The sequence below is a fragment of the Coturnix japonica genome, chromosome 11, assembly GCF_054131305.1.
Source record: "Coturnix japonica strain WE chromosome 11, WE-NBRP24, whole genome shotgun sequence".
NCBI classification, from domain to species: domain Eukaryota; kingdom Metazoa; phylum Chordata; class Aves; order Galliformes; family Phasianidae; genus Coturnix; species Coturnix japonica.
In genome coordinates this window covers 6,309,946-6,335,116 of record NC_140673.1, presented here as the reverse complement: position 1 = coordinate 6,335,116, position 25,171 = coordinate 6,309,946, and the positions used below count along the sequence as shown (strand labels likewise).

General features: G+C 44.3%; 1 protein-coding gene and 1 non-coding gene across 3 annotated transcripts in view; both read right to left on the bottom strand.

The window, feature by feature from the left end:
• Positions 1–25,171, bottom strand: part of COP1 (COP1 E3 ubiquitin ligase) — a 119,699-nt gene that overhangs the window by 2,099 nt on the left and 92,429 nt on the right. For both annotated transcript variants that reach the window (XM_015869783.2, XM_085510957.1), the window contains exon 19: positions 916–960. In XM_015869783.2, coding sequence (XP_015725269.2) covers positions 916–960 — 45 coding nt within the window. The remainder of the gene's footprint in view (positions 1–915; positions 961–25,171) is intronic.
• Positions 14,938–15,060, bottom strand: LOC116653813 (small Cajal body-specific RNA 3). The gene has a single exon (XR_004308281.2).

Genomic DNA, 25,171 nt, shown 5'->3' with positions numbered 1-25,171 from the left:
AGAGGAGCAGCACCTGGGTTTGGGCAGTATTTCTGCTTGGCTATGTGCTCGATAGAGACACAAAGTGGGACAAAGTCTTCTGCATGTTATTTGACATTGTGTGGACAGAAATACGTTGAACAGATATCCTGGGAAGACTTGTATTCAGGCACTGAAAACCTGGCAAAACATGAGCCTCTCTGTGCACAGGGAAGGCTGTTGCTTTCGTGAAACTCTATGTTGGCAGCTGCTGTCTGTTAAAGTCAGTCCACATGCTCAGAGTAAGCAATGCGAGGGAGCAGCCCTGCTCATTTCAAGCACTGCTTTAGCTGGCTGCACATCAGGAGCTCAGCTTTCAGCTCTGCTGCACCAGCCAGAAGATGGGGTCTGGCTAATGCCAACGAGCAAATGCAGAGCCTCCTCTGCTGTCACAAAAATCAACACGAGCGCGTGGAGATGTTTGTGCCAGACAGCACTAATTTAAAACCTCTCCATTCAAAGCAACGCCACGCAGCTGCTTTTGAACCAACGTATAAATGCAGCGGCTGCTGTGGCAACTGAGATGTGGCACCTATTATCAGTCAGGAAAAATATTGCATACATAACACCCAGTGCCAGGCCTGTGTTTAATTTAAGCAGCACATCACTGCAGAGCATCGAGCTCTCCCGATGCAGGCTAGTTTCCCTTCTGCACTGTTGAGAGCAAAGGAGCAGTGGATGCAGGGCAGCACCAGCAGCTTTCTGCACCCTGGTCCTACCTCTGTTATATGCCCATCCCTCCAAATACCAGAGGCAAACACATCATTTAAACTGCAAACTTCCATGGCTGGGATGACCTCCACTGATGGTTTCTGCTGGCTGTACCATGTCTGCGGCCTCTCTCTTTACTAACAACAGATTCAAGCACTCAAAGAGAAGATGCACAAAATAACTTACCTTAATTGTACCCTGACTGTTAGCAGCAATTAGCACGTTGGACTCCTGGAAAAAAGAAGAGGCTCAGTCACCATTTGCCATTGCTTTCCCATTTTTTCCTTTTCCTTTATTTGGAATAAACAGCAGTGAAGTAGTTGCTTTTTCATTTTAAACACGGTAAGTATATCTAATTGCAAAAGGAACTTAACTCTTCCCACTTCCAAGATGCTTTTGAGGCTAGAAGTCTTCATAAAAGTTACATTACCTTAAAGAGTTAGAAAGCAATAATCCCTAGTGCTCGTACACAGCTTTAAATCTCAAAAGCAATTTACAAACATGAATTAATCCTCACAGTCCCCTTGTGAAGTGGGCAAATAATAACAATCATTTCATCTTTTGGCAGCATATGGACAAAGGTCTCTGGTGCCCTACCTAACTAAACCAACTCATCAATGTGACAAAAGCTCTCCAGCTCAGCCAGGGGGTTTCCAACCAACAAAACAAAGAAGGAAAAGAGTAGCTTTGTCTTACCCCGCTGTCAGAAAGCAATAGCAAATACACCACATTTAGAAGGGAAAGAAAAGAGGGCTTCAGCTTTGCTGTGACTCAGAAAGACAGCTCCTGTGAACCAATGGAATTCTCTTATTTTCTTATCCTGGTTGTCTGCAAATTAACACCTGCCACACCAACAGGCAACCTCAGGCAGACACTGAGTGCCAGTCGCATACAGGAAGCCCTCTGCCCTGCTGCCTGAATGCCTGATGGCAGTGCAAATGCACCCTTCCCAACCAGAATCAGGGCAGGGAAATCCCAAATGAATGATACAGTGCCAAGAAACATCAAAAAGAAATGAGCACCACAGCAATGGCAGCAGCACTGGAAGCAACCCCTCCCTACCTGGTGTCCTGCGTGCCCTTTTGCAACCAAACCACCTGCCACAAACTGTTTTGTCTAATGATATCCCCCAACATCTTTCAGTTTCTCTTGGTGCTGCTAGACAAAGTTGCTGTAATTATCCCATCACTTAACACATGCATTTTTAATGAAGCCGGTGACTGGAACAGACCTGCTGGTGTTCAGCGGGCTGGAGGTGGCCCTGCAGCAGGCACATCACTGCCTGGGGGACAGGGCGATGAATGGGGCTTCATGCTGGATGCATGGAGCACTGGGAGCCCACACAACCACCAGCTCCGAAGCAAAGGGGGAGAAATCCCATTTGATGTGTAAGTCCACTAATCAGGTAAGAGCAGCCTTCCGGCGACCCACTGGGCTAACTGTTAGAAATAGAATTGTTCACCCCCAATTCTATCCATTAGGGGATTAGTTACTACTCCTGGTATTATCTCAGCAATGATCTTCCAATGTCAAAGCTCCCGAGAAGAAAATACATCCTCAAAGGAAACATATACTCCCATTTCCATTAATTTGGAGGCTAGCAGAGTCTAATCCTGTGAGCTCCCCAGCTTCTGGTTAACAACTACAATCCAAAAACAGCAGGAAGGATACAGATTTAAGTGTGATTTGGTGACCAGAACAGGGAGCAGATCGTTCTGGGATGCCTGATAGGATTAAGGGGGAGAGGCACAGATACCAATCTACTGAACCATGCCAAAGAGTGAACTCCTGGGTACAGACAGTCCAGGGCCAGAATGATTCCTGTTTGCACTGCGAGTGATTGGTAATTCATCCTGTGGCTGCAGTCTGCTGGGGTACCACTGTAAATGAACTCTGGTTCAATGAACAGTTTTACCTTGCTAAATAAAATAAAAACGCCAGAGGGTAATACACTCTCACTCTCTAGTTCTTCAGAAGCCACTGTTTCTTCAGCAGGGCTTGAGCTAATCGCTGCTCCGCCGCTTTCATCCACAACACACAAATGAGAGCAGACAGCAGCAAAATTAGCACCAAATCTGTCATTGAGCAAACAGGGACTCGTGTGTTAGGCACTCCAACACTGCTTCTCCGGGAACACAGCAAGGGAACTCTTTAATCCTCTAGAGGAACAACACTCTTCCTTCTGTGCTGCCCACAAAACAAGCAATACATGGAAGGCATCATAAACCTAAGCAAGTTGTGCAGCTGCTTAGATAGCAGCACGAGCCCTGTCAGTTTATACCTCCCAGCAGCTACACACACGTTGAGCCAATCTGTTTGCCTGGGTGGGTAGAAGAGAGTTACCTCAAAGGACCATGGCCACCTAAGCTGGCAGATGTATGGCACCACTGCCAGCATTCAGGCTTGAACAAAGACTCCTACTGTTGGCTTTGATTGCATGTCCTACTTGATCACTTTGTAATCACGCATGGCAGGATGGGTCGGAAGGCTGGCTCTCAATCCTTCTCTCATTTATTGCCTGCATGAGTCCAAAGATCCCAAAGCAAAGGTGGGGGGATGTGGGAGACCCACCACAACTGAATGCTTGTGCCCTGGAGTAACCAAGTTCTGAAATGACTCTGTTACACATGTACCCCGCTGGGTCCTGCTGTGGGTGGTAAGCAGCTGCAGCACTTCCTGCAGCAGGATCTGTAGGTGCCAGCTGCCTTCACTAAAAGAAGATTGAAAGGGAAAACAGCCACAACAAAAAAAAAGAGAACAAACACGATAAAAATCAAGCGAAGGTTTTACTGCCTGGCAAACAGCAGCATTTTTCCATCCGGCAAGCATTACTGCACCCTGATGAAATGTGGCAACCTCTCCCATGCACATCAGGGCAGATAAGGGGTGATGGGTGGAGATGTGATGCAGCGTGCATCGGTCCCCTGCCATGAGATAACACAGCATTTCAAACAAGCCAGGGACAGCCACAGAACTGATGAGAGACTGCTGAAGATTTTTTGGTCTTGTTAAATCGATAGAGAAGAGGCTCTGGGGATCATCAGAACTGCGCACTCGGAGTTATGCACTAATTTAAAGATTAATTGACAAATGTAGGTGCACCTCAGGATTCGCATCAAGATGAACACGGGGTGCTCCAGGGCTGAAGTCTCATCTTGTGCTGAAACTACTCAAGAACAGCCTTTCTTTTGTGCTGTCTTTTCCCTCGGGTGCCCTGACATTACTATGGGAAGCCTGAAAGACAGTTGCTTGACGTTGGGAAGGGCTCAAGTCCACCAGCAATCCCTTCCTTCCTACAGACTGGATGTGGACCTACACAGAGATAGGCACTGTGCAAAATCAACCTGTAATGAGAGCAAAGGTGGTCCAGACACAAGCACCTCTGACCTGAACCTGGCATCCCCATCACCCAGAGCTGGCGCTGGAAGAACGTGACTCACTCACCCCCAGTAACTTCAAAGCCACTCACCCTTGGGATCTGATGGGACTTTCACTGATTGCACCAAAAGGAGAAATTGCTACAGCACATTCTTGAAGGGAAAGAAAAACAAAATCAAATCTGGGACCTTCCTGAGTAGATGAGATACCTGCTACATTCATCATTCAAAGGAGTTATTCACCTGGTGACAGCTGGGTTTTGAAGCACTCTGATTTCCTTCCCTCCTAGATGAGCCCTGCGTTTGGATGGCCCTGGGGAGGCAATTTGTACAGGGGAGGGAGGGGAAGGCAAGCCTGGCTGGCTGCTGGTATTCATGCAAGAGCAGTCAGAGAATCAGAATTGCTCTGGAAGTTTCCTGAAGCTTGAGCTAACTCAGCTGAACAACTGAAGCCCTGAAAATTGTCAGAGCTGCTTCAGTGTGATAGGAAGTAAGGGCTGTAGCTCTGTGCAAGAAAACACAGGTGGGGGTAATTGAATGAAAGTCACTCCACATGGATAGTTTTTAGAACCACCATGAGGGCACGGCTTCTTGGATGGGCACACATTGGCACTCAGGTATACAACTCTACGGTGTAATTGCACAACCTGTCTCTGCCAGCCCCCCTTGTTAACAAAGAGGTGAACAGGAGGACCCTGCTGTACCCTCACCTGCATCCTCAGCCTCCAGTTGTTGTGTATCCCTCATCACTGGGCTGTGAAATCACAGGCAAGTGGCTTACGGTCTTCCTCTCCTGATAAAAATAGAGGGCCTGTCTCAAAAGGACTTGGTACAGGCAAGATGAACACAAATCGCTTATCTCTTTTTCCTTTAATCCTCTTTGCAAGACCACTCACCCACTGTTAACCCACACACAGCAATCCTTAAATTCAGATGTTCCCAATCTCTGCTGCAACTTTCCCTGAAGGAAAAGCTGAAGCATCATCTACATGAGAAGAAGAGCACAGACGCACACTTGAAACATCTCTGTCCCTCCAGTATGAATAGGAGCACTTGTTTATCAACATAACCTACGCTTCTACAGTTTGCAAATGGAATAGTTTTGTGCTTGCTGGTCCAACCAGGCCAGAGTCAGAGTGCTTGAAGGGCTGCTAAATGCACTGGGTAGCAAACAGACACTGCTTTAACTGCATATGCAAACACATAAAAGATGCAGAAGCGCTCCTCAGTGCCATTAACCAGACACAACTAAGCTTCAAACCAACTTGGCCAACCGCTTCCCACAAGGACTGTGCTGAAGAAGAAGCCTGCTTAACGGAGAGATGAGACAACACAGACTTATTTCCTACTTCTGCACTCTCCCTCCTGTCTTCCACAAATAGCAGGAAGAATGCAACGGGCTGAAGAAATTGCTTGTTAGGAAGGTTAATGTAGAGACGGTGGAGCAAGATGTTTCTCCAAATTATACATGCACGTGTTCACACAACAGACTCAAAACCTTATTTGGGACTTTTCACTGTCTTATAAATAATTACAGAAGACAAACTCGTGCCTCTCTTCTCCCTACATAAATAAACCACATTCCCCTCCAAACTTCCAGTCCCGTAATCATTGAGATAAGTGTGAGTTTTCTGCATTTTCAGCTACATTCCTTCTATAGATTCACAGTTAGGATTCTTAAAGAACTTATTTTAAATTAACAACTTCTCACCTTCCCGCCCCAGCAGACGTTTTTGCTAACAAAAGCCTGGTTTGTCAGCAATTCTCTTTCAAGCAGCTCAACCCCGAACACGTATTCAAAGGAGCTGGAGCCCTAATTAAGAAAAGCTGTTGATACAATAGCAAGATATACTGGCTGAGAAAGCTAGTGCTCAAATGGCCATTGTTTTATGTTATTTATAGGCAGAATTAAAGTGCACAGTTGGATTAAATCTAGTGCAGCTTGCACAGAAAGCTATTTTTTAACAGCAAAGCTACTTGGTCCTTACAGGAGATGGCTATTACTCAAGACATATCCCATGGAAAGTTCTCACACTGACGCTATGCACGAAGCCTTTTCATGTATCGAGATGCATGAAAGTGGTTCCCCAACAGAACACCAATGCTCGCCTGCTCTTCATCTTGTAATTAGCAGATTATAACGGCTTTTCACTCTAAATCCCCTGAGATCCAGCTGTTTTCTTGTTGCATGACTCAAGCCAGCTTTTGTTTTTGAAAGAAAATTACAAATTCTAACCTGAGAAACAAGATGAACCTCCAGCGTACAAAATCAAATGCTAATAAGCCCAACCAATAAACGACATCTCTCCCCAGCAGGGCAGTACTTTGCATGTGGAATTGTCCTTTCTCCATTGTTGCACTACAATCGTTATCCATGAACAGCTGCACAGTGCAGTGGTTATAGCAGCACTGTCCAACCTGTTATCTCCCCATGTTCCAGAGCCCACTTCACGTGCCATCACGTTTGCTCGATGTTAATCCCTTTGGAACAAATTTAACTGACTGCTATCTACTCTGGGAACATCGGGTCTGAGCAGAAATTAATTAATTCTTTAAACTGAGCAGTTTTTTTCTAAAGAAAGAGGTCTTCCATACACACGATGTCACACCAAGGCATTTCAGCAGCGGCCCCATCCAACTCTCCAGCTTTTAAGCCTGGAACAGAACACGTGCCTAAACAGCAGTTTTTAATCCTTAGAAACTGTATTTTTATCTCATTCCGAAGGTAATTCCTTTGTACACGGAGATAAAGCCTCCTTAGGCTTATCTATCTGGGGGGGGGAAATGCAACAACTCAATAACCTAAAAAGATCTCATCTGTGCCTCTTTCTAGCTCCAGCTGCAGAGACTATTTCTACCCCCCCCCCCCAGGTTTATAAACGCTGCACAACCACACCTACACAGGTGTGTAAAAAAAAATACACATAAAGGTATTTTTTTTAACACATTAACCTGGAGATTTACAGATGACAATACTCCTTCAGCTGCTTTCTTTAGAAAGGGTTGCCCACAATCACATACGCGCTTTCCTCTCACGTAGGAATTCACAGGTACTCTATAAAGGAGAAAAAGCTTTCAAACAAATTAGTTTTCATCATTCTGCCTCATGCAGAGCTTGCAGCTTCTGCACAAGATGAATCTAGCCTCGCTGGGAAATGCTCACAGGTAGAAAGTCAGCATCTTGTTGAATCCCTGCTCTCATTTTTCTGCAATCCCATCCTTTAACCTCTTTACCGTGGACACTTTTATTAAAAGTTTCCTGACACATCCACAACTGGTATTTTCCAACCACAACTCTCAGTACATGAATACATCCTTCTTTCTAGCCCTAAGAAAGCCTCCCCGAAGAAGCAGTCTGCTCATTTATGGATTTTACACTTAATGTGTTTTTCTACTTTTATTCAGACAGAACTCAGCACAAGAAGGAAGCGTATAACTGGAGGCTCATTCGCTATCATGCAGACAGGTCTCTGTATTCACAGCCCACGGGTGCTCAGAGGCAAGCAGTCCAAGACTTGCTCCAACGACATACTCAAATAAATAGTAAGCCATCTCTCAGCCAAGTGAGAAATGGCTTTTTCATAGCGTGACCTTTCTTTTTCAGCATGTAGCTCTCACGAAAACAAGATCAACATGGCAACTGAAGACCAGGCTCAAAGAAAAACAGGCATGTGTATGGAGCAGCATGCAGACGAGCACCAATCTGCTCCTTCCCACACCACCTTCTGAAGTCAAGATGGAAATGGAGGCCAATGAGGATGATTGTGCAGGGGCAAGAGCCAGCCTGCAAAGCACACCCCAGGAGGTGCTGATTATGGTTATGGGTAACCACCTCTATCATTTGATGGGCACCCGATTTATTTGGAATTCAACACAAGAATAACTTGTCAGAGCCTTATTACTTTGCATCTAATGCAGACTGAACGACACTGCTCTAGCAGCTGTTGCACATTCCCTATCAGGCAAGGTAGACAGACATATGTTAAAAGCAAATTATGTTGGTATTAAGGTACACACCCAGCCCTCATTCTTCCCAAAGGGCAAATCATCTCATCCTGCATGTGCGGGACGGCTGAGCTCTGGTGCCCATTATACGTGGCAGTCTCTAAAGCTGTTTCTTTCTATCATCCTATATCCTGGGATTTCAGACACTTGCCATAAACAAACAGCTCAAGGCCTTGAACAAAGCCATCAACAGTGCATAAATACAGCTTGCAATAAGCCTATAAAAATATATATACATAAACATGCAACACATTAGCATCAACACTGTAAAACTACATTAAGCAGTTAGGCATTAGTTTAGTGAAAACAGCCGTTAGCATCCGTTCTGTTACTTCTAAAGACCCCAAACATCCAAGTGGCAATTTTACATACTGCAATGCTTCACAATTGCAACTGTCCAAGATCTGCATTCTTGCTGCCCATACGTTTTCCTCCTTCCCTCCCTCCTCCTGTTTGTTGTGCTCAGTCATTACCTCATGCTGGAGGTGATGAATTTAATCTCTTCCCAAGCAAGGTCATGCTGCCCTGCCCATCAGAGCTGTGTGTGGCAAAAGGAAGCCCCAGGGCGCTAACACTTACTATTGCTATCGCTGTATGTTTCTCTCCCAAATGCTCATTTAATCAGAAACAAAATGTGTGAACCCAGAAATTGCCACAAAGTCTGCATAAGAGCACTCAGAAATGTGATCTAAATCTGGTAGTTTAGATTTTCATCTTCTGCAGACCAACTGCAAGCCATTGGGGATCAGAGGCTGTAAATAGAAGTCAGTAGAACGTGAAAAGCCTTTTCAGACCAAGCAATCCTGGAATTGCATGAGCAGCTCACCCTATAAATGCAGCCTACCGTGGGTGCTGAAGGGTTTTGGTGCGTAGCAAAGAGCCCTGCTTCCAACTGCTGTTCTGGGCTGGGGAGTGGGAGGAACAGGTGCTGAGAGGAACCCCTGATTGATGCTAAAGCCATCCATTTCTGTTTCCCAGCCTCTTGGTCCTCCTCCATTTACAACAAGCTCTTTGACCTACTGTTAAGGGCTAACTCCAATTTGTTTAAGTGTTTCTTTGCATTTAGTTAGCTCTCATACGCCTCTTTCTTTCACACTTCCATGTTCTCCCATCTCTCTTATGCTCTCTCCTCATTTTCACCAAACCAGGGCTTTCTCTTCCAGCAACACTAAATCCAGCACTCCTTGGCTGCTCAGTTTCCTCTTTCAAGTCTTCACACACCAGTCTGTGCAAGAGCACTGTGATCTCTCCCAGACCATCTGTCTATAGCCTCAGGAAGCTTTATATCTGAGACCATTCTCCCTAGCATGAGATCTCCCACCACACCCCTCCATTCTGTGCTCTTTTTTAATGTTTCAGGTGTCTGTTTGACACCAGCTTTGTAAATCCTGCCTCCCTTCCTTTCCAAACCTTTTGCCTCCAGCATGCTATCTTATCTCCCACACCAGTACACACATCTTGCTTGGGTTCTGAATGGGAATGGATGCTGGCTAACCCACTCCTCCAGTCCCTGTAACCCATTCTTTGACCAAGGGTATCGTATCTATTCCCATGCATCTTCTCAGCTCTCCATCCTTCCAGGTCCCTGAACTCACTAGTGCAGTCTGACAACATATCTGTTCCTCCAGTCCCTGCTTTGGCTTACAGCTACAGCTCATTCCCACTTTCACCTCAGACACCTGCCCAGACAGGAAAAAAGAATATATGGAGGCAGAAGCTTTGTGACTACAGACTGAAACTCCACATTATTTGATGGGGAAAATAACTGTTGCTGGGCCAGGAGTGTTCAGCAGGCAGTGATCCGTGTCAGCAGCCTGGCAGACATACATTCCCCCAGATATACTTTCTTTTGTTTTTTCATCCCCTGATTCACAGAAGCAAGTTTTGCACGTCATCTGCTGTGCCAAACTGAAGCGCTCTGTTCTGCATGCTGACAAATAGTTTCCAAGTTGGGCCAAGATGACATGCCACATTCCCTGCTCTCTGTAGCTCAGTGCACTGCTGATGGCATCCCTGCACCAGGCATTAGAGTGTGGGTCCCGCTGTTAAATCAGCCCCCATGAAGAGATACCACTAAATAAGCCAACAGCTGTTCAAGCTCCTGCTTTCCCTCTCTCCCAATAAAACCATCCTTTACATTTTCAGTACCAGGTTTAAATCTCTACACAGGTGGATGATACAATCCTAACACTGACCCAACCCCCCTTGATGTTAACATTTTAAATTATTAAGGCTTAGTTTTTCTAACGCCAATAAATCATTTCTATGTGCACATTTAATTAACAATCCAATCAGTAAAAACAACTTAGCATTCACACAGCACGTTTTATCAGAGGAACCAAAGGCATATTACAACATTAATTAAGTGTAACAAATGTCCTGGCCAGACAGCTAACTATTATCCTACTTCGACACGTGGGGAAACAGAGGCAACACACCCTCTGGATTTGCCCCAGGTTAATCCTGATGTTCACAACATGGAACTGAAGACAGAAAGCAGGGAGTAATACCATTGAGATTTAGCTCTCTTAATAAGCATTCATTTCCTGAGCTGTGGTATTTACTTATTTGCTGATGAGAAATCTGCTCAATCTGCATTTCTCTCCCAAACAGCGCAGGGGCACAAATCACTGCTGTCGAGCCCACTAACCCACAACAGTCTGCCAGGTGAGGCTGAATGCACTGCATCCAACACGCTCTCTGCTTGTGGGTTCTGAAGAACATGTCATGGCCCTTCCTATCCCATAGGTCGCACCCATGTACACTTGGTATGCAGGGCACTTGCTTTGCAGGACACAAACCTACACCAGTGTCTGCTGTCTCCCATGCACTCTGAGCACTTCTACAAGGGATCCCCTCAAAGGAAAAGCAGAACAATTAATACATTATAAACACAGATAGTGGCAATCAATGCAGGAGAACGGGTTAACACTCAAAGATGTCAGGAATGATGAAGAGATCCACGCTGAGTCAGGCTGGCTGGGTCAGCAAGAGGGGAACACTTTGGCAAAAGCTCACGGAATGGCTGATGGGCTGAGGAAATCAATTTATTTAAAACTGATAACAGATTCATACTCTGCTATCGTTCACGTTGGACGGTTTGGCTGTCAAAGCTTCAGGGGCAATAGGCTGTCACTTTCTGTCTGTTTGGACAAAACCCAGCAAATTGGGTCTCATAGCGATCATAGCTTCTTTGCACTGTGCTAATGAAAGTCACCTCCACCTTCGCCTGATGCAGACAGGAGAAAAAAAACCTCACATTAAGACAACCACATTCTGACAGTTAATTTGCAAGCTTTAACTGTAATAACGTCCCTTTTGAAGTGAAATCCCACCCCCAAACCCTGATGCCACAGCAACAGCACAGGAGCTGTGACAGCTACTGCATAGTCTGTGTGGCAGCAGTGTGCTGCTACACTGTGCTGGTGGCAATGCCAGGCAGGGAGATGGAGCACTGGAAAACTCCAAGCTTCTTGGTGACCTGACTTCTGCTATGTGGAGGTTTAAGGGCAATGGTGACTTAAAACATGCACTTCAGCATCTCCCTCCACAACCAAGATCACTTTGAAGGATCGGAATGGATATTAAAATCCTCACCATTTTCTTGATGGGTCTTGGAATAATACTGCATAGGGACCCAAGTGCTCTGATAGCTGTGAAACAATGACTAACTGAAAGAAGAAATACAGTGGTTTCAGTGCAGGCATGAAAATTAAAGCCTTCACTTCTCCTTAAGCCTGGAGTGAGGTTTTTAATAGCAACTGGAATGAAACCAAGGGTTTAATTGTCAAAGATGCAGTCTGCAGGGCCAAAATGAGAGCATACCTAAGATGTTATACCTCTAGCTGACACTGCATGCAGAGAAGATGGAAGTTCAGGCATCTGTGTGATAAGCAGAGCTATAAGCAAGGGTCAGGACCAAGATGCAACTCTGAACACAAGTGTTTCCACATGACACTTTTTGGTTGAGTGGGAAGAGATGTGTCAGAAGAAGCTAGGGGAGATCTAAGAGAAAGGCACAAGGGTAAAGCCCTGTGAAGCACCCTAGAACATGGTATGGCTTTGGTGTGCCACAACTGAAATCAGCAGAACCTGGTGAGAGAAAAGGAACAAACTGTTTCTTGCAGAGAAAATGTTAACGTTTAGCATGCATACAAGCTTCATGAAATTATCCCTATACTAATGTTATTTATAACATACACCTATTTGAGGAAGAGGACTTTGATTTAATGAATGCAAGTTTAATTAAAGTAAAACAATAGTTCCCATCAATCTTGAAACAATTCACAACCTGCTGCTTTCCTTCAACATTCAATCGAGCTAATGGTATAAACAGACCAAGCGCAGTGCTACATACCTGAAGCCTCCTGCAATGCAGACAAGGCAGTGCAAGCTTTACCATACCATGTTGTTTTCTCTAGCCTCCAGAAACGGGAAGCTGTTGCATTGTATGAAGACATAAGAAAATTAATAGGAAATAATACACTGATAAACTTGAGATTGGCAATGGAAATGGCTACAGCCTCTAACCGTTTTCTTCTGCTGTGGTGCTACAGGGTAAGCATGGATAGGGCTGTAGCAGCTTAGCAAGGAGTTCTTGCCAGCCAACAGAGACATTTCTTTGCTCACCCATGGCCAAGAAGAGGGCTGAAGTCAGACTGGCTTGGCATCAGTGTGGTCTCTCTTCATCAGTATGAGCACATGCAGAGGTGGCTCAACTGGACCTCAAGCCGGGAGGCAGAGTGATATCTTCTACTTGGAAACTAAAAGAAATCTTGGAATTTCTAAAGGGAGGTACATCGCAGCCCACACAGCATTTCTGCAAGCCAGTTTTCAAAGGCAGGCCACACTGCAAAATATCAGCGTTGATTACCAAATGGTACTGCTGGTACTGAAAGACAGTACAGTAAATTGAATTTTAATAAGGAGTAAAGCTCTGACACTGAAGGTGAAGAACTTCATTAAACAAAACCATACATTGTACAGATGATACATAGGAGGTTGTTTCTCTAATATCCTTCTGCTGATGCTTTCTCTATTGTATTCATCCGAGGGAGAAGAGAGCAGGAAGAGATGATGGCTATGCCTTAGGTATTGATAATGATGAGAGCTCAGCTTTATAGCTTTAGCGCAGTAAGTGCAAAGCATGACATCTTCCCTACTTAGTTCTGCAGAATGAACTATTCAAAAGGTAATAATGAACTGCACATCATCTAAAGGACTCAATTGCACTTCTCTGCTTGCTTCCCTGATCCCATCCATCTATAAACGCCCCAGAATCCAGAAGGACAGTTGAAACTAGCAACAGAAATGCATCTGAGAGATCAGAAATCACCGGGTCATTCAACTGTAGAAAAGCATCGGTAGATTTCAAAACCACAAGAATGCAAAATTAACAGCCTACCAAAAACTGAGACTGAAGTCAGAAGAAAAAGGCAGGACATCCTTAGACAAGTTCATTGATTGGGAGAAGAAAAAAAACCCAACCCAATCTCTGCACACAATTCTTACGGCTAGAGAGAAAATTCCCTTTCTTTCTTCCAGCTCCCTGTAACTCAGTTGCCTCTAGAGGATACCAGGAGGTAGCCCCCGAATTCTAATTGCATTTGCTATTATACTAATCACGTGGATTTCAATGGGTAACATCAGTGGGACTTGCATACCAGGTATTCTCCACAATACCAGTCATCCGAAAATCATGACGGGCTTTTTTTGTCTAAGGTCTTTAAATAATTCAGAGAGGAGTTGTCAAGCTGAATCTGCAAAGCTCCCTTGACTTTGTACTTCCACTATTAGTCTGACTGCCTATTGTTTACAAAGACAAAAGGGAAAACATTACTGGATCATATGCCCAGAGAGAGGGGAGTCAAGGACTGGAAGGACAAGTGCTACCAGATTGAAGAAGTCACATAATCCAGATGGCAAAGCAAAGCACGCAATAGGTGAAACCCAGATGCACCAACAAAACGGCAAGAGAAAAAAGTTCCTGGTTCACTTGTGCTCTAAATAAGCAGTGCTAGCAGTTTCATGTATAATATCATGTCATTCTTTAAAAAAGGAATACCCCAAATGCAAATGGTAACTTTAATTAGTTAGCAATTAAAAGCACAACTTTTCAGCTGTACAGCTGCAGCCACCTCTTCCAGATCTGTCTCACTTCTGCAGAGCAGTGACAGGAACCAGGCAGTAGGCCAGCACTTAATAATCATCCGAAACCCCAGTGAGAGCAATTTCATCCTCCTCCCTTTTCCTTTCAGTCTGTGGGCTCTCCGGGCAGACAAACACAGCGAGTTCAGCTGAAGATTCCCTAGGTCCCATCTGGGGACACCAGCAATGACTGCAATGGCCCCTGGCATCCCAGGGAGCTCTTGCGCTCCAAAGTGCCTTTTAGGTATAAATATCCATATATATTTTAAACGACTCTGGGATGTGAACAGCTTTGATGGGGTTTTGCACAGTCATTTCCAATCACAAGTGAAAGCCTGGCTTGCAGCAAATTACTGCCTCATGAAGCAGCAGGAAGAATTGAGAGGGAAGAGAAGCCCAGGAGCCCTGTCCTATGCCTGTGCATCTCTACAGAGGGAATTTAATCACTTCCACCTATAAACCAAATGAGGACTTAAATAAATAAATAAAAATTAAAAAAAAAAGTGTGTGTGTGTGTGTGGGGGGGGGGAAACAGCTATGATTATAATCTTGCTTTAAACTAATGGGCTAGCCTCACTCTAAGCAATTACACACAGCTTTGGGTTGCCCAATGGCCCTTTCCATGCTGTGGGATGAGCTGGCAGCAGAACAAGCTGTCCCTGAACATCTTGGCATAAAACATATATGGAGGGGAACGATCCAGTTTAGTTGGCTCTCCTAAAGCAGACAGAGACCTCCACTTTACTCTAGGAAGGCTGCAAGAGTGGACAAAACACTTGTTTTGCCCACGACTGGTCCCAATTGGTCCCAACAGCCTCCAGTCCCATTTAGTGACTAAGACATGCTTCCTACAGAGTCTTCTATCCCAAGCTTCTGACCGTATCCAATCCTAAACGAAACATGATTTAAAAGCATGCAAACAAACTGTTGGAAAAAGGATTCAAATACTAGAAAAACATCACAAAGTGGGAAAGCTTGACACAGAAGGCCAAAATCATTCTGGACACAAGAAAGAAGCCACACGAAGCACAGGAATAACAGCACTCAGCAATGCCCCTAAGACTCTGTCTTTCTTATTCGCTAGGTGACTGCTAGCTAGAAGGAGTGCCTGAAACTGCAGTGCTTTTAATAAGCCCCTAAATCTCCTGGCCTTGACTACCCTCCTAAACTACAGGGAGCAGCGTGCCAGCAGCGTGCTGGCTGCCAGCATCCTTACAGCAAGGCCATTAAACAACAAGCTGCTGGTTCCCAGTTTTTTTTCTTTTTGTTGCTGGATGTGGTACATGCATCTCAAATGAGCACTACCAGATCCCAAATGTTCCTCATCACAAACCATTCTCAAGCTGGGACTCCTAAAATGAAGTGATGGACTACGGAGTTGAAGCATCCCAGCCCGAAAACCCTTGAGAATTAGATGCTTCTCCCCATTCTTGGGTATCCAAAAGTGGCAAATTAACCCCTAGAAACAGTCACTACACGCTTCTTGCTGAAAAAGAGGAGATACAGAAGGCATTAATTCTTATAAGTTACAACAACTGTAGTACAAAAAAACCTCTGAAAACATTTATCTTTCCAGAGAGGCAGCAGCGTCCTCCTTCACACGGTGCACATCACAAGCAGCTCACAGGCCCGTGATTTCTTAGCACTGCAAGACTGTAAAAGGATTTCGATAAAGTGGGTAATGTTCTACATCACTGTTTAAGGACAATTCAATCACCTTCTGGATTAAGCCTTGCTCCCGATTAATCTTAACAGAGAGCAATGAATAGGAAATCCAGGTCCCAGGAACGAGGAAGATTTTATCTTTAAACCCACAATTCACAAGCAAAATCACCTCTCTTACAATGGATAATTCTACTACTGTTCAAGTTATTTTCACACAGTGGGTATAAAAATTATCTTCCGATATCTCAAATTGAAAGGAGCGATTTTTAAGCACTGTCTTTCTGAACGCACGCGCAGATTGACAAAGCTGTATCAAAAAGAGGAGCTCGGCTACCAAGAAATCCATTAAGCCACCAACGACACTAATAGCAAAAAAGACATTCAAAAAGATTCAAGTATATAAAGGAAAAAACTGTGTTACGTACTACTGGAATCATAGGAATGAATGAGCCCCTGGTGCTGGGATCCACAGTAACTCCAATTTTATATCCTACAGTGTAAACAGGGGGCTGCACACCTGAGCTCTGCTGATGAGAAGAGACAGCAAACACTTCTGGCATTAGATCAGTTTTACTTTGTGTTTTTTTTTTTTTACCTAATCTGCTTCCTTCTCCTTTGACTACTGCCTTTTAAACACTCCTTCTGCAGAGATGCTGCTGCTTGCTCATTCCTTCATGTATATCACAGCTCTGGAGCAGGTACCTGCTACTTCCTCACAGGCTGCTGGGACCTGAGAGCAACTCAGAGCAGAGATGGGAAGAAATATAGGACAAAGTACAGTCAATCTGAAGATAACAACAACTGTTCTGTGCCAGGACTAAGCAGAACTTATTTCCTGTCACAGCAAAACTATGTGCTCTGCTACATCATCAGCAGAAAGACAGCTCCTGCAAAGAGTTCATGATCATCTGCTGCCCTAGCTATGGCATCCAGGGAGGAAATAAATGATACAGGAAGAAACGGCCTCCAAAAAGCCACACGCAGCACACACACAGGGTAAGGGACAGAGACAACGCGGCTCAGCGTGCGACAGGTTCATTACTTCACCCCCTTTTATTTATAGCGAGAGGGACTCCAATTCCACATCTACGTGTTATCTGAAATTAATACAGGAGCCCCCGCCTGGCTGAGAACACACTTGTCAACATCATAAAAGCACTTTCAACCTGCTCATAAAGGAGAATGGGAGCCTTAAGAGCCTGCACAAACACAAGCTATCACCTGTTCTGCAGTGGGGATGGAGCTATAATTCCTGTTCAGAAAGCTGAGAATTGCGTGGTGGGCTTACAAGGAGACAGCCCTTGTCCCACCTGTAGGTTCAGCTTGCTCTGCTCCTGGGGAGAGCAAGGAACGTCATTCTGAGAGCCAGAGGGTGACTGCAGAGGTCCATTCCAAGATAGTGGGAAAGTTGCTGCCAGCCGGCTGCATCTCCTTGCCCCATCGCCATACACCTATCCAAACATTTATCTAAAATAAATCTTTAGAGCAGTATTTTTCTTATACAAACATCCAAGCATCAGCAGAGCGATTTTCACAGTGTGACTGCTTACTCTTTGCAAGGTAAATACATTCCCCTCGCATCCTGAAACAAAGCCACCTCGTGCATTCCCAATGCAGGCTGCAGCACCAGAACAAAAGTTCCACAAGCCGCCAACTCCTGCTTTCCTTTGCATTTTCAAAGAGTCTCCAAGAGTTTACATTTCTTCTTTTGCATTGTCAAGCCAAGCAAGAACCTCACACAAACAGAAAGCCTACAGAGAGATGAATTCTTTTGTACTAAATAAGGACATTTGTATTTCACTTCCAGCTCATTTTCTCTTTCTTTTTTCAAACCGCCGCTGGCTCAAATTCATCCCTTCAAACGCTGGAGCTAACGTGCATGTTCTAAACCAAGGCACATACAGAAGCACCATTAACCTCCTACTTTAATCAAGGATATTTCGCTCTAAATGATCACAGCCTTCCACGAGCACATACTTCCCAGACGAGATGGGCTTTCCATCAAGCTGTGGTCAGGAGAACAAACTTGGCCAGAGAAGCCTGCTTGATAGAAAAATTCTTTCCTGAAAGAACAAGAGCTCAGATAATCAAATTGATCAACCAGGAAATGAGGAAGAAAAAATTATCATGTATGCTGCTTTATGCTGGAGGCTTGGCTGAGGATGTGGAGTCCCTGAAAGTGAGGTAGTGAAAAGAGATGCAGCTTCTCCTCCTCCTGCTGCAATTAATTTATAATGCTATTTGCAGATTACAGGTAAAAAGAATTATTATTATTATTATTACCTTTTTGTTGTTTTATTTTTCCTTTAAGTAGATCTGAACCAATCTTTCCTCCTTGTACATGCAATATTGCTTATCTTCCTTCCAGAATCTCTCATTATTAGAAGTGGAAAACAATGCAGTTCTATCTGCCTGCTCCCCAGGCTGCATCTCTTAATACTCATTTCAGACATACTATATAAATCTAGAAAAATTCAATGCTGCAGCAAACAGCTTATTTTTCTACAGCTTTAGTGACTAGGTAAGAGCTCAGAAAGTGATGGCGATGGGCATAAAAGAGGTACAACTGTTGGAAGACCTCCCCTGCAGAATTCAGAGCACCTTGTGTAAGGGTGAGCACAGCTCTATTGAGCTGCCCAACCTTCACTAACAGCATCACTCCCATCTACAAGGTACCCATTAACTTACTAAGCATAATTTTCCAGCTGTACTGGATTCCCTCCTTCAGGCAGGGATGATTAGTATAATTCTGTATGTACTCTACATACAATAATTACACGGCCTAATTACACAGACAAGCAGTTGGATTCATTGATGGGGTGACCATCGCATGCAGGTAGCTCACTCATCTGCCCTTAGTGAGAATTAAGCTGGGACAACAGCAGAAAGAAAAGTAGTCTTATTTCAGTGGGTTAGAGATTAATTCATTCCTGAGTTGGCAGGAACCCTTAAGGATCATCAAGTCCAACTCCTGGCTCCACAAAGGACCACCCAAAATTCAAACCCTGTGTCTGAGGGAGATGCATCAATCCTTTTTGCTGGGGGAAAACCAGCACCACAAAAGCCTTAATTCATCCTCTACCAGCAGGCAATGTGATTGACACTGAACCGGTCACACGCTGCAAGGTTTTTAAGGTTTTTGCTATTGATAATGGAAGTGCAAAAGGCACAAGAAAACCTTCAGAACGGTTGTTCCAAAGCCAAGCAGTAACTGCTACTGTAGAGACCTACATAAAGCAAAGCTTTTGCAGTCAAAACTACCTGTGCATAAATGCTTCCACTTCCCTCTCACCCAGAGATTAAATCATCTGATCAAAATCTTGCGCCGGGAAGGAAAAAAAAAACAAACTCATTTCCTATTTTTTCCACTTCATTCAGACTCCGTAAAACATTAAATCCTTGCCAGTACAACCGCTTAATTGGGAGCACCAGAGCAAAAGGTTGGTGCAGCTCATGAACTGAGACAACGGAACGGCAGTGACCTGGCAGAACTCACCATCAGCAGGTGCACCAGAGAATGAGAAAAGGAGTACCCTGAGGTTGCTTTGACTGAAGCAGTGGCACTTGTTAAAGGGGATGAGGTTGTAAAACCACCTTAAAGCAGCAGTGAGAAAGGAACACTAGCACTGAGGTTTTGGACGCCCTCGGTGTGGGAATTGTGCTGCTCCACTGAAGCTGGCTTCAAAGGCAGTGGTGAGCCCAGTGCCAAGGGCTGCTCACAACCTGCTCTGCTCTTACAGCTCTGAAATCAGGCTCCTTCTTTAGTGCTGAGATGGAAACTTGACCCCTGCAGTTCCCATCGTAAATGGGAGATGCTTCACTAAACACAGACTGACTGCTGCCTAGCTTGCTGAGAATTGGCTAAAGGAGTCACACCTCACTTTGCGCCAATCAGAGACTTAAAACATATGGCACTTCCATAACAAAAGCCAGATGAACTGAATAAGTGAAAGGCTAACAGTGGATGCTCAGGTAGTTTTCATGATGAATTTGGAGGAGAGCAGCTTTTGTCAGAGCTTGAGATCAGTCAATATGCGCCAGCTCTGGTACCCACATACCTCCTCTGTTTCATTCCAAAAGTGACTTACAGGTTTCAGTGCACAGAGATAAGAAGGGGAGCAGCAGCACTATTAAATTAATAAATAAGGATAGGCCTTCTTATCCAAAGACTATGAGTTCAGAAAGCAAGCCTAACATCTCTAAGCCATAGTGCTAAAGAGGGTGAAAACCCCATGAGGCTGAACTCTCCCACAAAAACAAGAACAAGAAGAACAAGCCTGGCAAAAGAGAAGCTTACAACTCGCAGCAAGCAGGTTGCTGGGCACCATCTGACCAAGCAACCAAACAAAGCCTCTACCAGTCACTGGATTCAGCATCTTTACAGCTTGGCAGGACATCTATCAGAGTTCAGGCCAAGGGTCCATCAGCAGCACTGCAGAGGACCAGTGAAGAAGAAAAGAAGTCATATAAACACCTGATTTGAAAAGCAAATGTGTGAATCTGCTCTTATTTTCCCTTCACAGAACACACAAGGGTAACCCCAAGCAATGCTGTTATATAAGTAATTTTCTATGACGTGGCACTGTTTGGGATACAGTTTATGTGAAGGGCCACCCAAATCCGTATTGCTACCTCTCAGCTTGTGCCTTGCAGCATTATGGTACAGCAGGGAACTAAAGATGGAGTTGGGAATGAAGTCAAGGTTACAGCTGAGCTCCTGCCTTCGGCTCATCTGCTATAAAACTCAGACCTGAATAAAGAACGTGTGTTTACAAAAGCAACAGAGGCCCAACAGGAGAGAAACAGCCACTTACAAGTTTAATGACAGCTGCACAGAGACTTCTTTGCATCCTCAGCTCACGGTGCGTACCATACCAATGCAATTTCTGATTGCATTGGGATGCCCTTGTTTTTCTAAAACCTAGGAAACAACAAGAGCCTGCTTAGACCTCTGCTTACACCGGCAATGAACTGCAATCCATTATCTGTACAGCTGCACCACCGGGATCAGCTCCTGGACTGTAGTGCCAACAGTGTTACACTGACCGCTGTGTCATTCACTGCTCTAGGAAACAGATGACTCTAATAAGGACCTCAGTCCCACCTGCATGGTGCTTCTGGTGACGTTAGAAGAGATGCATCGGTAAGCAAATATCAGCTGCACAAGTTTGGGAGTGTAAGTGCTGCCTTCATTCAGGAAATGTGAGCAACTTTGATCTGCCTTTGCTTCAAAGAAAACACATTGGCCCGGTAGCAATATTCAGCGATTATGCAGGGGAAAAAAGATGCACGCCTCACCTTGCGGAAGGAGAGAGAAATTGAGTTTGCAAATGTAAACGTAAAGTTAACAAAGGAAAACCAAGCCACCTACACTTCTTGGAGAGGCTATTCCTAAAATAGAAGCTCGAATGATATCGGAGTGCTGCAGTACCACAGGGGACCTGAACTTCCAGGGCTGAACAAAAGCGACACTCACCCCCTCTGCTCACACCAACAGCAGCTCTGCATCTAGAGAAGAGTTAACATATGCGTTATGCACCCACTGGCGTGCTGCGCTGAGCCCTGAGACAGCAAAATGAAGGGTGCAATGCATCTTTTTTCCCTCTGAAATGCCCCTCACCTGAGAGCTAAGTGCCTGAAACCCTCCATCCCTGCCCATGTTGTTGGGAGGCAGCTCGGGGAGCATCCCGCAAGCCACGGAGAGGGAATAAGAAAAGCATTTACCAATATTTGTCTTCTTGTACAAAAGATTCACACTTAAACACTCTCTCCTAAAGCCTATCATTTGCATAATCGCATTACCAACGTGGTCTTTCACACAGAGTGAAGTGTCAAAATACTGCAATTTCAATATAGCGCATGAGACATTAATAATAGAGTATGATGTCTTTCCCCCATGAAGTTTCCTGTGGTTGGACATCAAAGCTTCCCGATAAGGAATAAAACATTGTCACAGTAACCTGAGCAGTTTGATTCTCTTTAGTCAAACAAAAAACAGAGCCCAAAAATGAGCATTTGAAGAGATGTGGGTATGAGGGAACAGGAGCACGTACAAAAGTAAAGGAGCACATACAAAACTAAAGGAGCACGTACAAAAGTAAAGGAGCACGTACAAAAGTAAAGGAGCACGCACACTGAACTTGTGACTTCTTTTTGTCTGCGAGGCTGAAATTATTCTGCACGCAAAAATAGCTTCCGAGAAGCATACAAAACAATATATACTTGTGTGTGTTGGTATGCATAAGTAATGTGCTAAGATTTGGAGGAAAAAAACAATCAAGCATGCATGATGTACAGTGTTATCTTGCAATATTCTGGGCTCCACTTTTTTCTTTAATGAAAACCAGAGATTCCCAGGCAAGTAAAGGAGGAAGACATGAAAAAGATAGAAGAGAAATAAACCATGTTTACAATCTAAGAGTGGAAAGCGTGAAGCAGCTAAGTAAAGAAGTCAAACACTTCTTGTTGAAAGCATTGCCAAAGGCCAGGGAGAAGAAGAGGACATGCAGAGAGGAAGGGGAAGCCATCACATAGCTCCCAGCTTCACAGCACACATGCTGCAGGGCTTAGGCAAGTTCCACTGACTGGAGGAAAATCTTTGAAGATACTTGTTTCGAGGGGGGGGGGAAGGAGGGATAAGAAAGGAAAGAAAAAAATAGAAATCTGATCAAAGCCTGATCTCTTTGCTTTTCTTAAAAGCTGATCGTTTGCAGCTTGCCATAAACTGCTGTGCATTTCAATCACGAGGGAGAAGGCAAAGAATGCATCCCCAGGATACTGCATCTCCAGCATACTGCAATGCTACAGCACAGAATGACCTGCAAGAACACCAGGTTGGAGATACTGCATGGCAATGCTGCGGGGCCAGATTCTGTGGAGCTCAGCCCAGCTCTGGGAAAGAAGGGATGAGCCAGAGAACATCCCTATATCTCCATCCTCACTTGGGTCTGGGGAGGCAAGGACAGTTTGGGTCTGACCACCTCAGACAGCTGTTTTGCTCCTAAGCTTTAGTTAGATTCCTGATTCCATCTTAACTATGACCTGAGAAAAAAGGATGCTGCAAAAACAAGCAAGCCTCACTGAAAGTGTTAGGACAACATTTGCAGCTATTTTGAGGCTTTAAACGTATCAGAAGTGAAGTAGAACAACAACAAAAGAATCTTACTCTTGTTCCTGCCCCCAGCCCCCAAATCCCACCTAAATTACCACCCTCAAGTTACAAGAGCTGTAGCTGCAGTCAACCCAAGTTACTCAAGAACGATACTGAAAAAGCTTTTGGGTTTTTGGGAATGACAAAGGAGGTTTCATTTCTAATGTTCATAAGTCATCCAAATTAATTAGTGCTTTAAAACGGCCATGAATCACTTCCCGAAATAATTTGTATTGGTTAAATTAAATCCAGTGAAGGGAGCCAATTTGCTGATTGTAAATTATCAGAGGCCCTGACTAGTTTGTGTGTACATTGTGTACTGTTTATTAGGCTACTGGGAAACAAAGGATGGCTACTTTTCATCACTGAACAAGATTACAGCCCTATTAAATGACCGGCTTATTGTGAAATAATTATGGGTTTCTATTTACAGAATTCAAGCCAGACATCGTTAGATACAAAGCTGAGCATCGAGAGGACGGGAACAAACAAATGGAGGAAAATCTGGCTTTCTGAAGAGCTGCACCAAAATCCACCTGAAGGGAATATTTCAAATCTTCATACATTAACGAAAAGAAGTTCAGAGATGCAAAACTAATTATGTAAATGCTTCTGTCATATCACAGTGCCTAAAGGCAGCTTGAAGCCTGAGTCCCTCAGCCTGCTCCATTCTGTTGCTGCTGGACAATTGTTTCCAGAGCCCCCCCTAAATCCAGATGCCTTCTGAAGAGTGCCAACAAGGCGAGAAGATACACACCAGCATCTCCCATGTAACACAAAGGAGATGGATTCACAGTGCTGCTGCTCTTCCACCTGCTGTGGTCCTCCCAAACCACCCAGTGCACACACACATACGTAAGTAAGGCTTTACCAAAGCTAATTTACATGACATTTTGCTGTTCATATCTTTATCTCGTTACTGGTATCAAAACCTTAACATTTCTGCTTGAGAAACTTTTCCCCAGCTAACCTGCTTATCAGCAGTAATGAATACTCACGCAAACAGGTACAAAATTAAATGGCTTCTTTACAGTGATTATGATAGATTGAGCCACGCTTAATCTACATAATCAAATTGCTTCTGTGTTCAGCAGTAATACCTTTTTGCTGTCCTGGGAGCAGGTTCAGCATTGGTTTCTCTTCTGACAGCATCTGGGAAATGCTAACTGCAGGTAAGAAAGGGGCTAGTTGAGATGCAATCGTTTAACACAGATGTGTGAGGCATACCCTGAACTCTGCTATGTAGGAAGCCAGGTCCAAACAAAAGGTGCTGCCTTTAGGGAAGGAGAAAACACGTCTTGAGTCTGCTTGGATGTTAATGAAATGAAAGAGTCCTGAATGAGGAGAATTTTAGCCATTTCAGGACCAGATTTGGGTTTCAAATAAAGTGAGGTAAATCTTGCCAAGGTGTCAGAAATAGAGGCTGTATTACAGAAAGCAGAAGAGGTTCAGGTTGGATGTTGGGTACAAAAAGAAGTGCCTTAAAAACAAAACAAAAACCCCATTTACTTATGTTGAAAACGCAGCACCAATAGAAGTATGAATGCTTCCTTCCTCAAGTACACGCTGAAACATTTGTTCTTTTTTGAATAGTCTAGCAGAAACATTAGCCTACAAGCTAGTACTCATTTCTAAACATTACCTAAGAGCTGAAAAAGTGACTAAGGCTTATGCAAAATGCTAATAAGCACTTACAGAGAACAATTTCTCTAACTCGTTATGCCTTTGACACACGTGGAGAAAACACATTGCCTGGACCTGTGCAGCTGGAGAAGAGACAGCTGTAGCAAACAGAGCTCTGCATCATCTTAAGCAAGGGAAGACCAAGAAAGAGGGAGAAAAAAAACAGAGATGGGTTCTGGCAAGGGCTGCTGGCACAGCTTGACTTTGGCTCATGAAGAAAGAAAAGCTTGAGTTACACAGAAATAGATTTAGGAAAGAATCAATGACATTTCATCTGAAAGTTTTAGCTTAAGTTTTAATTAGGATCTGAGATTCTGCACTGAACTGCATGAAGAGAAGGAATGTATGTTACTGATGCTTCCCGAGATAACTGACAGATCTGAAACTTACCCATCTCATCTCAAAAGGTTAATTA